General features: G+C 35.2%; 1 protein-coding gene across 1 annotated transcript; it reads left to right on the top strand.

Annotated features, from left to right (window-relative positions):
• Positions 1 to 1,972: 1,972 nt before the first annotated feature.
• On the top strand, positions 1,973 to 13,439 carry LOC146136090 (lysosomal alpha-glucosidase-like). Its single transcript, XM_083395457.1, has 7 exons — positions 1,973 to 2,134; positions 6,621 to 6,774; positions 6,938 to 7,261; positions 8,334 to 8,595; positions 9,627 to 9,817; positions 10,519 to 10,681; positions 11,487 to 13,439. The coding sequence occupies exons 1-7, from the start codon at positions 2,016 to 2,018 to the stop codon at positions 12,929 to 12,931; spliced, it is 2,658 nt and encodes an 885-aa protein (XP_083251583.1). The 5' UTR covers positions 1,973 to 2,015; the 3' UTR covers positions 12,932 to 13,439.
• The last annotated feature ends 82 nt before the right edge of the window (positions 13,440 to 13,521 follow it).

Here is a 13,521-nt window from a genome sequence, read left to right as displayed (position 1 = left end):
CATTTCCAACTTTTTTATTCTGTAATTAATTGTAACTTCAACAAATACATAATTCTGTTTTACTGAATTATGTATTTAAAGTTTTACTAGTTCACTACATGACTACACATAATTACAAGTACCAAGTTGGTTTAAAAATTATAATATATACATGTATATCAAATCATTTGTATAATATACCTTGCATTTTGAGATTTAATTGTGCATTTCATTCTCAGTGGTAACGAATGGCCAAATCGAACTTTTGCTAGGGGTAACTTTTTCTTTGTAACTGTTTTTTTTAGTGGACTTTCTCTTTCTTGCCATTTCCAACATTTTGCATTTTGAACATTGTTGACCATTTTTCAAAAATATTGAGCAATTCAAGGATCTAAATTTGGAACCAATTTTATATGTCAATAACATATTAAATTTTAATTACACAATATTCAAACCTGGTTGTTAATGTTTTGACATCAGGGATCAAACACTGGGTCTGTAGGTCAGCTGATTTTGTTAAATAATGTGACACTGCCTGGGGATTGTTTAGATTTGTGCCACAGCAAATATTAGACGATTCAATTTTTTGAAGTGTTTTGAAAACGGTGCACTTCTTTACATCAAATGAGCAAATGTAACATTCACTTGGTGCTCCCCAACCGTAATATGAAGCATTTAATTTAAAGTCTTCAGCAATATCAACTCGAAATTTGGCTTGATCATAATCATTATAACAAAAAAACGAAATGTATTTTTCTTTGACAAATTTTGTCCAACCTTTCGGGGCATTTACTTTCCTTAAAGAGGTGAAGCTTTTGTGCACATCTTTTACACATAACAAACTGCGCTCTTTTGGGGGTGGTCGCATGCTTTTGGCTACTGTTTTTGGCATAAATAATGTGGGCAATGCTCCAACACGTAATTATTTTCTACTTCCTCCTAATGAAATAAATACTTTAAATTAAGAACGCAATAAATCAAAATGAAAAACAAATTAAAGTCCTAATATAATGTCAAACTTACGAAATACAATATCCGTTGCATGGAAATGTCTGTCACATATTTTTACAACATCTCGCAAATATAATTTAACAATTTGCTTATCTTGCCTGCATCCCAATATGATCTTTTCCAAATCGTCCGCCCATTTAAGTAAATTACTTTTGCATACCTTTAAACAATCAAATTATTATTTAGGAAAAGCCAAAAATTACCCAATACGTTGTTATGTGTAAAATTGATTTAGGCTATCATACCCTTTTAGGTGGAACATGGAACAGACTTACATCTGGCGATCTATTGTCGCAATTCGGAAGACAGCACATTCTTGCCGTGTTTATAATTGGGAATATCTGTTTTTACTACCCTTCAGTGAAAAAAAACATGTTTTTAGTTAAATAAAAGAAAGAAGTTTTGACACATAAAGTAACCTAGGCTATAACTCAATACACGTTTTTCTAGTATCAAACAATAAATAAACAGTACTTTTCGCCAATAAATGTATCTTCTTTAAAGATTTTTTATTAATTGTTGTAAATTTGCCCCCTTTTCTTTCAAAATTGCACGAAATTCGTTGTCACCCGCAACCTTGTAAACTGACGACCAAGATGACCTTGTGTTTTATTGTCGTGCATTCAACCGTGACCAGGCCGAAGTAAAATAAAACAGGATATATGCGAAATGACGTCACAGTTTCAACTCATGGAATAAAAACTCTTTGGTTGCACTGACAATGCTGTCCTACATTCTGCTAAACATCCCAAAGATTTATTTTAAACTGCGTATGTCTTGGATAAACCAATGATGGATAAACTGTGATAGAAGTAGGCCTAAGAATATACACAAATATTTGATACATTTTAATTTAAATTGAGCTGTTACTGTTAGTTTAGTATTCTATTATAGAAAAATGGATATGCTTCGCTGGTAACGTTCCGCTCAAATGCAAATCATAATAAACTTTGCACTGAAAACAAACAAACTAGCAAAGGCCAACCTGCAACTTTTATAAGCATTAAATAGGCTGCTAATTATTTATGCACAAGTTGGTCAAAATGGCAGCTCATAGCTATTATGGTTTGCTGGTATTGGGTGTTTTATGCTCACTCAACGTGTGCTGCAACTGCGATTCTTGTGGGATTGATCCAAGTTTTAGGTGGAGTTAAAATTATATTAATTTAATCATTTTCATAAAACCTTTACTGTTCAGCAAAATAATTTTTTTTTTGCTAAATTACCCAAAAAATTGTCACTTTGGCAGTATATTTGGTGGACATTATACTACCCAACGCTAACTATTACATTTTTTGGCGCTCTTTCACTTATGTACGTGAAAAGTTATGCAAAAAACATAACAAAATAATACCGCATACCACAACGCATATTGTTTGGGTTAGGGTGCGGGTTAGCGTTTGGGTGAGGGTGGTTCAAGTAATATTATGTTTATTATTAATAATAACTTGACCCACCCTCAACCAAATGCTAACCCGCACCCTAACCCAAACAATATGCGTTGTGGTATGCGGCATTTGATGAAAGTTTTTTTTTTATTAATTTTCACGTACATAGATGAAAGACGCACATTTTTTGCAATAATAATTTCCAACCACACACGCATACGTGATAATACATTAATTTGTGATCCGGTGGTAGTAATACTATTGGTGAGCTCGGGTTTTAGTTAACTTGAGTTGTTTTTTTCGATGGAAGAGGGTTCTAATTGATGCTTCCTTTTAGACTCCAACAGCTTAGGTTGCGTGTCTAACTCGCTAGCCAGCCACAATTGACAAATAGTTCAAACTGTATTGATTGAGAAAAAAGATCAGATTCAAACTGTATAACAGCAGGTAAGTTAGCATATAAAATATTCTAGTACACCGAAACCCATTGCAGACTCGCCGAATCTGTCAATCAATGATGCAAGCAGAGCAGGCCAGAAAAACAACTAGTCTGCAGTGAGGTTCAAACTCACGACCTCCGGTCAAGCCGGGGCCGTGGCTCTATCAACTGAGCTATGCAGGCTCAGAGAGGAGCGAGTCGAGAAACAACAATAGGCCAATATGTTAGTACAAGCAACTTTACAATGAAGGTGATCCACAGTACCATATTCGATGAAACATATACAGTTATACACACACATATGTGTGCTAACAACTGAGATTTAGCCCTTCTGAAGCTGCTTTTTAACCAACAATTTTGGCTGCAATGGCTTTCACTGTACTATTGATACGTAAGCCGTAATCGTTGGTCATAAAGCAGCTTCAGAAGGGCTAGATCTCAGTTGTTAACACACATATGTGTGTATATATGTTTCATAAAATATTCTACTCACAAAATGTCTTTGCAGTTTAGTGCGCTGGTCTAGAATCCTACCACAACGAACATACTTTCGTTTAGGGTACGGGTTAGTGTTTGGGTTTGGATAGGTTCAGCAATGTCATTAAATAATATTACTTAACCCACCCAAACACTAACCGATACGCTAACCCAAATATTGTGCTTTGCTTTAATTGTTTTAATGCTGCGGTAGAATTCTAGATCAGCGCCTAGTTTAGCTGTATGTGAGTTAATACCTAAGGTTAGTTTTCAAGCAGGGTTTCAATCTTAAATACACCAAGCCAGACCACTTGCAACTGACTTAGTCAAAACTGAAGGTGCTAAACTAAACATTGTAAAATGACACACACGTCATAGCATGTAAGTGTAAAAGCAATGTGATCAACTAGTACAGGGTGGTCCAAACCCAGGCCCATGTGGCCTGTGACGTCAATTTAAGTGGCCCGCCGAACATTTTTGATTTATTTAAACTTTCCGCGACCATTTAAGTTTTACAGTGATAAATAACAAGTCTCAAAAATAATAAACGCGAACTATATGCGCGGCCTCCAACCCCACTTTGGTAAGCAGTAGGCTACACTAGGCTGGCTATTTTGCTATTGCCTACAACAGTCTGCCTTTAAATCAAATGTGTTAGCTGCGTCATAAACGCTTAATACGAATTAAAGTAATAATTACAAAATAGTGGGCATTTTGTAATGTAAAAGTAACATAATTAGGGAACCACAGATTGAATAATACAGATCACAGCTCTGCTATCTCTGCGTTAGTTTTCAAAAAGGAGTGCAAAAAGAAAGTTGTCTAATTCAAATAGATTTTTTAACTCGATATGGGAGGAAAAGTACTTGTTTGTTGAGACCAAGAATAAACCACAATGTCTGATATGTTTACAAGTTGTGTCAAAACGATTATGAAACTTGTCATAAAAATAAATATGAACAATACGAGGGCGTTGCAAGGGAAGCCGTTTTAAAAGACTTAAAAAGCAGATTTAAAAAAACAAATAAGTTGTATTACCAACTTTGCAAAAATAAATACTTTTCTGACCAGAAGGCATCTTACGAAGTTTCTCTGATACTAGCTAAAAATGGAAAAGCTTTCAGAGATGGAGAACTTGTAAAGAAATGCTCAATAAAGATGGCACTCGTGTTTGCCAACGAAAAAATGGCCAAACAATTTGAAACTGTGACCCTTTCTCATCAAACTGTTGCACGGAGGGTAATGGAAGTAAGTGAACATGTGACTTCAAAGGTTAAAAGTATTAAAAGAAGTATTCACAAATATAAATATTTTTCCTTGGCTATAGACGAAAGCACTGACATATGCCAATGCGATATTAATCAGCTTCTAATTTTTATCCGCACTGTCGACAGCGATTTCACTATTCATGAAGAATTACTTAAGGCAGCTCCACCAAAAGGTTCAGATATTTACAACAGTCTTGTATCTGTCGCCAATGCATACGGTGGCTTTGAAAAGTGTTCCAGTGTTGTGACAGATGGTGCTCAAGCAATGTCGGATGCAAAACTGGACTAGCTGGGCTGTTGAAAACCAATGGCGTAAATTGCCCAACATTTCACTGTATTATCCATCAGGAAGTATTGTGCACTAAAGTCTTGCAAATGAGTGACATTATGAGTAGTGTAATGGCAACATTAAACGCATCAGAGGTGGAAATAAAGCCCAAAGGCACAGAAAATTTATTAGTTTCCTAAATGAGTTAGATGCTCAATATGATGACGTTCCACTCTATTCGAAAATTTGATGGTTAAGTGCAGGAAACACTTTGCAGCATTTTTTTCTTTGTGAAAGGAAATTAAGTGTTTCCTACTTAAAGAAGTTAATGGAATGGAAAAATACGAGATTCTTTTAAGCGATGAAAAATTTATCACATCACTGGCATTTTTAACAGATTTTACCGGTCATCTGAACATTTGGACCAAAAAAATGCAACAAAAAGATCAAAATATTAGTCAACTTTTCGGACATGTTGAAGCTTTTCGCAGGAAGCTGAGATTATTTCTGGATAACCTCCAAAATAATCTTGTTACTCATTTTCCATCATGTCAATTATTACTTGAAAAGGGAAAAATTGCAGAGTTTTCTGTTTATGCAGAGATGCTTCTCAACGTGAAAAAAGAATTCGATGACAGATACGCTGAATTTGATTTAATAAAAGAAAAAAATAAACTCTTTAATAACCCCATGGAAATAAAAATTGAATCTTAGCCAGCTGAATTCCAGTTGGAGTTATGCGATTTGCAGTCAAATATTTTTCTCCTATCTAAAAAGAATGAGAGAAACAAAGATTTTTGGAAGCTTGTCAACAAAGAGAACTTTCCAAATTTAACATGATTTTGCTTTAAGGATGTTGTCGATGTTTGGGAGCAACTATATTTGTGAAAGCGCCTTTTCGGTTATGAAAAGACTGAAATATAATACAAGGAACCGGTTGGGAGATGAGACATTAGATGCCTGCTTGCGTTTGTTAACTACTGATATAGATGTTGATGTTGACGAATTATTGAAAAAAAATTAATAAACAAAATAGCAAATGTGTTTAAATGTACGCATATATTCAAAAAAACATTTGGTGTTTAACTGTTAAATAAACAATTTTTTAAGCACTGATGTAGTCTTCTATGTGTGGCCCGCGAGCAACTCACCAAAAAAATTATGGCAAGCGATGCTGTCAACCTTGGACCACCCAAACTAGTACAATAAGATCCGACACTATTATATTTAATTTTTCAAATTTTGCATTACCTAGCTGCAAAAAGAGTCGCAGAAGGTATGCCATAGGTGCTAAACGTGGATCTGCAAAGTGTTTTTTGCCGCACTAGATTTATTGCATGGCAAAAAATGCTGTTACTTTTCAAGCAAGGTGACTGCAAAATTATTGTGCAAAGTTTAATGGATATGGGCATTAATAGTGTGAGCCACTTTCCTGAAGTATAATAACAATGCATGAAACTTTTCTCTGCTCAAGTGTGTTTCCAAATTCCAACCTACATGTATGTATCCTAATTAGTAAACTGTACACATCAATTTAATATAAAGTTCAAGTTGTGTTGGGGTTCTGAACCTTTTGTGTTCATATAAAAAAACTAGGGCTCACACATGAGATTGGACCAAAGCGACATAAAATTAAGGATTGTAACTGGCACTTTATTAGTCTCTATTTATGGGTTTATACCAGCCAAAATTTTAATATGTATACATATATATATGTAAAGCTTTTTTGCTAATGCCAAAAAACAACCTTTTCAACTGCACCTGATTTTCCTGCTTATATTGGTTTGCAGAGTTGATTGTTATCCAGAAACTGCTACTCAAGAAGAAGAAAAATGTAGTAATCGTGGATGCTGTTTTAACCCATTCTCTGGGGGGGGATATGACAATGTGCCCTGGTGTTATTATCCAACTGATTACCAATCTTATCAACTAAAAAATTATAAGGTATATATAAAATCCATTGAGCTTTTCATTTGGAATTGATAAACTGTTGATAATGTTTAAATTATATTTAAGCCAATTCAATTATTTTTTTACATTTAAAAGTAGGTTTGATATATTGTAGATATTAGTTTAACGACGTTTTTTAAAAAGTTTATTTTTTTAGCAAACCAGTTATGGCTTTAATGGAATACTGATATTACCAAGTACAGCCCACACAAGAATTGAAAAACAAATCTCCACATTGGTTTTTGATGCTTTTATTGAAACTCCAGAAAGAATTAGATTTCAAATTCGAGATGCAAGTATGGAAAGATATGAAGTTCCAATTGAAACTCCAAAAATCATAAATGCCACGTCGGACCCACTAATGTATAGTTTGACTGTCAAATCAAACCCTTTTGACCTAGTTATCAAAAGGAAGTCAACAGAAAATGTGATTTTTGACACTTCAATCGGCCCACTAATCTATGCGAATCAGTTTTTGCAGGTAAAGCAGTCTACATTCTCTATGTAACGAACACATCATTCACTATCGATTGTAATCTTAATTGTTATTCTACTAATATAGTAAAGAACATGTACAATAATATATTATCTAAAGCTGATTAGAATTACTAACTGTTTAATTATTGCTGTTATACCAAGATGAAATACCAGGCATTGCCTAGGGTAAGGTAAGTACATTAACTAGTTTAGAACTATGTTGCCTTAAACTTGGTATGATAAAAAGGTAACTGGACTGCTAGTGTAGTCCAGGTGATGAAATTTAATTGCTAATCAACATTGCATTTTATATTGTACTATGTGCTACTAAATTTTAGTGTAGTGTTATAATCTTGGTTAGACATCTAAATCACACAGAAATATTGTTTAAACTGGCTAACTTTTTGCCCTAAACAATAAAACTCAAAGTTTAAAAACCAGAGTAAAATCAGGATCAGACATTTTTTTAATAAGGAATATATATTTTGCTTATACTGGCATCGTCAGTTCCTTATTCAACCTGCTGCCAATGGTTTTGGATTCCATAAAGGTACGCCCTTCTCTATAATGTTTGCCCTAAATGTACTTTCGTGTTGCAAAAAAGAAAGAAACACTTCACAACATCGCCTTGTTACTCTTTAAACCCACAGGGTGGCGGTACCGACCACGGTAGGAAGCACTGCTCTAAACTTATAAATGAAACCCAGAAATTCAAGTTTAACTGGATAACAAATATGCTTGTATACTCCCTCAGGGTCAAGACCAACATTAAGAAACACTGCTATAGCAATTAGGATTCCATAGCTTAAAGGATTCATACATTTGGTCTCAAAATGATTTCTTACATTTTGGACGTACATAATTAAGTTAAATGTTTCAAATTATCACTCCCATGGCAAGAGTAAATGCCTTTAATCATACTAAGTTAAGGGTGACTTAGTATCGAACTAGTTAATACCCCCTTTTAACTTTCGAAATGTCACATATTTTGTCTAGTTTATTTAATTTACGTAAATAAGGCATTTTAATATAACATTTTGTTCTATAGGAGTAAGAGTCACATTACTTTTGTTCAGCTATCTAGCGTTCTACCTTCAAAATACCTGTATGGTCTTGGTGAGAGGTATGAAAGTTCATTAGTTGAAACCAGTTGGAAGAGACTTCTATTTTGGGCAAGAGGTCAAGATCCTCAGGTTGACACAAACCTTTATGGTGCACACCCTTTTTATATGGGCATTGAGGATGATGGAAATGCATTTGGGGTTTTCTTGCTCAACAGTAATGCTATGGAAGCAGAGGTGCAACCTGCACCTGCTATCACTTGGAGAACAATTGGAGGTACGAAAAGTTTTTAAAGGGTTACCAAATTTTGCAAAACTCATATCTGATTCTTGTAACTTGTTTAAAAATAAACTGACATGACCTTTCATATTATCTGACACACTCTGAACAATGGTGCTGACATAAAATTAAAGATTGGTAAACTGGTCTACCTTCATATTCTTTATTACTATTTTAAATTCTGTATTTGGCTAAGAGGATTTGATTCACTAGTTTACTTATCCAGGCTGGTACAATCTTGCCAGCTTTAAGGTGACAAGCATTTTTGGCCCAAATTGTTTGTTTTTTATACCCTTATTGCTAAATTTGTTCTGCTGTGTTTACAGAACGAATGTATAAACTTTGCCATGATTAAACGATTAACAAGAAAATATATAGGCAATACAAGGTGCAACTTTTTGACATTTAAGAAAAGATAGGTTTTATGAGGAGATCAAACACTGTTACAGAGAGAAATTGTTCAATATTCAAGTTTAAATGGTATGTGATGCATTATTGCATTGGAGTTTGCACAAAGCGCAATTAATTTGCATTTTACGTATTTAAAATAGACAATAAATTTAGTTTAGGAGGTGAGTAGCATGGTTTATTTGGTAAAAAGCGAAATTGGAGTATTTGACTTAAGCTCTGTCAGTCAAAGTAAAGCATGTAACAATTTATATGCTTAGCACTGCCCTTTTCTACTAAACAATGTGTATATCACCTACTCAAATTTTTTGAGAGTAACACAATAAAATAATTATCAACAATTGTAGTTTGAAATGTTCATAATTATTTACGCTCTCTGCTTTTAAATAGTAGATTGGCTTTGTGTGAAAACATCCACAATGTTTGTTTTTTTCTTCGTTTCACATAAGCTAAAAAAAATGATATTGAAAAAAAAAATTAAATCTAGAATTTCTTCATCCTTTTTTGGCATCAATTTCTTGTTTTCTGGCTAATTGTTCGGCCGGCGTAGTCGTCAGCATTTTGCCATACTGTTATTTAACATTTCTACTTTAAACACTTTACGTTTCATCTGGTCACAGGCATCTTGGATTTCTATATTTTGTTGGGTCCAAATCCTGAGGCAGTTGTCCAGCAGTATACACAGGTTGTTGGCCGACCCTTCATGCCACCATACTGGAGTTTGGGATTTCACCTTTGTAGATGGGGTTACGACAGCTCTCAGGCAACGCAGGATATTGTCAATAGAATGAGAACGGCTAAGATGCCACAGGTTGGGATCATTACAAATACTTTATCTATTAACCTAGTTAATGTTATGTTGTTTAAAGCGTACCGTATGGTGTAAATGCACCAGACCTTTTAATTTTTGGCCGAAAACACAAACTTTTATTGAAACTGAATGTCTTACTGTCACCTAGCTACTAGACCAGGGATGTCCAACCTGCGGCCCGCCTGATATTTACGTGCGGCCCACCACTAATTCTCACTTTCAGTAACCTTTATTAAAAACATTTGTTTCGAATATCATCAAAACGTGAAGATCGCGCAGTATTTGATGTAGGCATAATCTTGTGTTTTTTTATAATCGAGTCTAATGTCGCATTTCAACATCCATCGAGCACTTTGTGCACCCATCATTGCTAAGTAAGATGTTTGTTTTTCTGAATGTGTGTTTTTCCGTACCGTTTTAAGGAAATATGTCAGCCCAAACATGTGAAAACTTAAATTTTCGCATATTTGCGCCTAAGTTCACTCTAGAAGAACGGGTGTTTATAAGTTAGGTTGTTTTATGACGTCATGATATGACGCAACTTATGACGTCACCCCTTTAATTTGAGAGATTTTGCGGCCCATCGAAATTTTTAAAGTGGCAATGCGGCCCATTCTGCTAAAAGGTTGGACATCCCTGTACTAGACCGTTCAAATTCAAAGGAACGCAAACTTTAAGCATTAAAGCTACGTGGTTTGCAGGATGTTCAATGGAATGATATAGACTACATGGACAACAAACGGGATTTTACTTACGATAAAACAAACTACAACACTCTGAGCCAAGTAGTAAAAAACATCCATGACAATGGCCAGCATTATATGATGATAATAGATCCTGGTATTTCAAATCAGCAACAACCTGGTCAGTTGGATCTTTTAGATCCCATTTTAAATCAGTCTGATTTAACAATTAGAGCAACTGGACTTGGAGGGTCACACACAATAGGCAACACGAGTCCTAAGAAAGCGTGACAACCTCTTCCTAAAATTTGTCAAATCCTTCATTTTTTATGCTTTATGTTTTAGATTTACTGAATTTAATTGGTGCCCCCATACAAAGTTAGGAATTAATAGATTATACATATGTTTTATAGATTATACATATGTGTTTGACCACTTAGTGGTAAATGGGGTTTCCAGTTGTGGACGTTAGGCGAAGGAGGCGTGGCCTGACCTACTCAGTTAAATTTAAATAAGAATTTAAGAAACCATTCGGTATACTATTCAACAAATTTATGGGATCCTGAAAACCTTTTTAGCTGAACAGAGCAAAAGCTGCATATGTTAAGTTGTATTTTAAGTTCAATCTAATAATATTTTTCAACGTCTAGTTTGGGTCGTTAAAAATAGTGATTTAAAAAGGATTGCTTATTTTGTTATTAGGTGCGAAAACTGCCTTTGTTAAATGTGCAAAACGTTATTTATAGAGTAAAAAAAAAAAAATTGTAATTTAAACAGGATTTTAAGATACACTTTTACGTGCGTAGAAACTTGTTTTTTACTAATTTAAAAACTACTTACAAAAGTTTTTTCGTGGCCAAGTATTTTATATATTTACATTAACAGCACCGCCAAAATGCTAAAAATATTAGCTTTAAACATTTGATTTTTGCATGTCATTTAGCTAGAAATTTGCCACGCAACTTAAGAACCATGTAATTTTACAGGTTTTTATCCTCCTTATGACGACGGTGTAGCAATGGATGTTTTTATTAAAGACCCGAGCGGATCTTCCCCAATAGTGGGAAATGTTTGGCCCGGAAATACTGTGTTTCCTGACTTCACACATCGTGACGCAAGCGCCTACTGGCAAAAACAGCTTCAATCATACCACGATGAGGTTCCGTTTGACGGAGTATGGATCGACATGAACGAGCCTTCAAACTTTGTTGATGGCTCAACGAGCGGGTGTCCAGGCAATAGCAGCCTTGAGGAACCGCCTTACGTTCCACCTGTGCAAGGAAACAATCTGACAACAAAAACACTATGCATGTCAGCGGTTCAAAATTTAAGCGCGCATTATAACGTGCACAATCTATTTGGTACGCTCGAAATGAAAGCGACAAGCGAGGCTTTGGTGAACATCAGGGGACAGCGACCATTCGTCATTTCAAGGTCTACTTTCCCGAGTGCGGGCAAGTACGGTGGACACTGGAGCGGCGATATTACAAGCACGTGGCAAGCACTTAAACAGTCCATCAGCAGCGTGATCAATTTTAACCTGTTTGGGATCCCAATGATTGGCGCAGACATTTGCGGTTTTAACACGCCAACGAACGAACAGTTGTGCATTCGATGGATGCAGCTTGGTGCATTTTACCCCTTTAGTCGTAATCATAATAGCCATTTAATCCGCGCTCAGGCGCCGGTTGACTTTTCAACAACGGCCCAGAACTACATGAGAGATGCTTTAAATATGCGATATGTGCTTTTACCATACCTTTATACGCTCTTCTATGCAGCCAATGCAAATGGCACGACTGTGGCAAGAGGTTTGTTTTCCGAGTTTCCAACTGATAAAAACGCCCTGTTAATCAACGAACAATTTATGTGGGGAAGGGGTCTGCTAATATCACCCGTGGTTCAAGAAAACAAAGACGTAGTTAACGCATATTTTCCTAATGGCATTTGGTATGAATTGATGAATCTAGGTGACATAGTTGAGGTAGATGGGAAGTGGGTGGAAATCGAAGCACCACTCGATAAAATTTTGGTCCACTTCCGCGGTGGAAACATTATTCCAGGACAGTATCCAGCACTTAACACTGATGCCAGCCGAAGCAACCCCTTTATTTTGTTTGTTGCCCCAGACAGAACTGGCTCTGCCTTAGGCAGTTTATACTGGGATGATGGCGTAAGTCTTGAACCTGTGAGCAACTTTTTCCAGGCAGATTTTCGTTACACTCAGAACACTCTTGTATCTAATGTCAATCACTCGTATATGGAGCCCCTAAAACTTGGGACCATTTATTTTTTTAATGTTGTTAGCATACCCAGCTTTATAACTCTAAATGGAGTAAGCTTGGCGTTTGATACAATGCCCAATTATGTTTTAAAGGTTGATTTATCTGTTGACCTGAATAAGTCATTTCAGTTGAACATAACGCCATGAAGGCCTGAAGCATTCCATAAATTGATTGCCAAACTAAGATTTTTCCCATTTAATTTCACTCTGTGTGTTTCTCAAAAATTGTGTAAACCTTCATTTCTTGAAAATTTATCAGTAAGCTTTCTGCTAGTTTAAAGAATGCCGAATTATGTTTTTGAGGTTAATTTATCTGTTGATTTGAACAAGCCCGTTTAGTTGAACATAACGCCATTAAAGCCTGAAGCATTCCATAAATTGATTGCTAAACTAAGATTTTTGTCATTTAATTTCCCGGTGTCTGTTTCAAAATTATGTTAAGCTTTATTTCTAGAAAATATAACAGTAAACTTTGCTTTTGAAAGAATGTCTAATTATGTTTTAAAATTTAAATTAAAGGTTGATTTACCGGTTGACGTGAATAACTCTTTTCAGTTAAACATATCGCCATGAAAGATTAAAGCATTCCATAATTGACTGCCAACGTAATATTTTTATCGTTTAATTTCACTGTGTCTGTGTTAAAATTATGCAAAGCTTCATTTCTTGAAAATTTATCTTTCTAAATAAATAAATGTCTTATTGAAAATGCGCACATCATCATGTTGCTGCACTAT

This window comes from Ascidiella aspersa, chromosome 8 (assembly GCF_963924565.1).
Source record: "Ascidiella aspersa chromosome 8, kaAscAspe10.2, whole genome shotgun sequence".
In the NCBI taxonomy this organism is placed as follows: domain Eukaryota; kingdom Metazoa; phylum Chordata; class Ascidiacea; order Phlebobranchia; family Ascidiidae; genus Ascidiella; species Ascidiella aspersa.
Note: the sequence above shows the minus strand (reverse complement) of the source record. Positions and strands in the feature narration are given on the sequence as shown.

What these genes read in the sequence shown, in the direction of transcription:
- LOC146136090 (XM_083395457.1), top strand. Translation starts at nt 2,016, where the DNA reads ATGCACAAGTTGGTCAAAATGGCAGCTCATAGCTATTATGGTTTGCTG. An exon ending in ATGCGAATCAGTTTTTGCAG is followed by an intron (nt 7,262 to 8,333) that starts GTAAAGCAGTCT and finishes ACTTTTGTTCAG; the next exon opens with CTATCTAGCGTTCTACCTTC. An exon ending in GAACGGCTAAGATGCCACAG is followed by an intron (nt 9,818 to 10,518) that starts GTTGGGATCATT and finishes CGTGGTTTGCAG; the next exon opens with GATGTTCAATGGAATGATAT.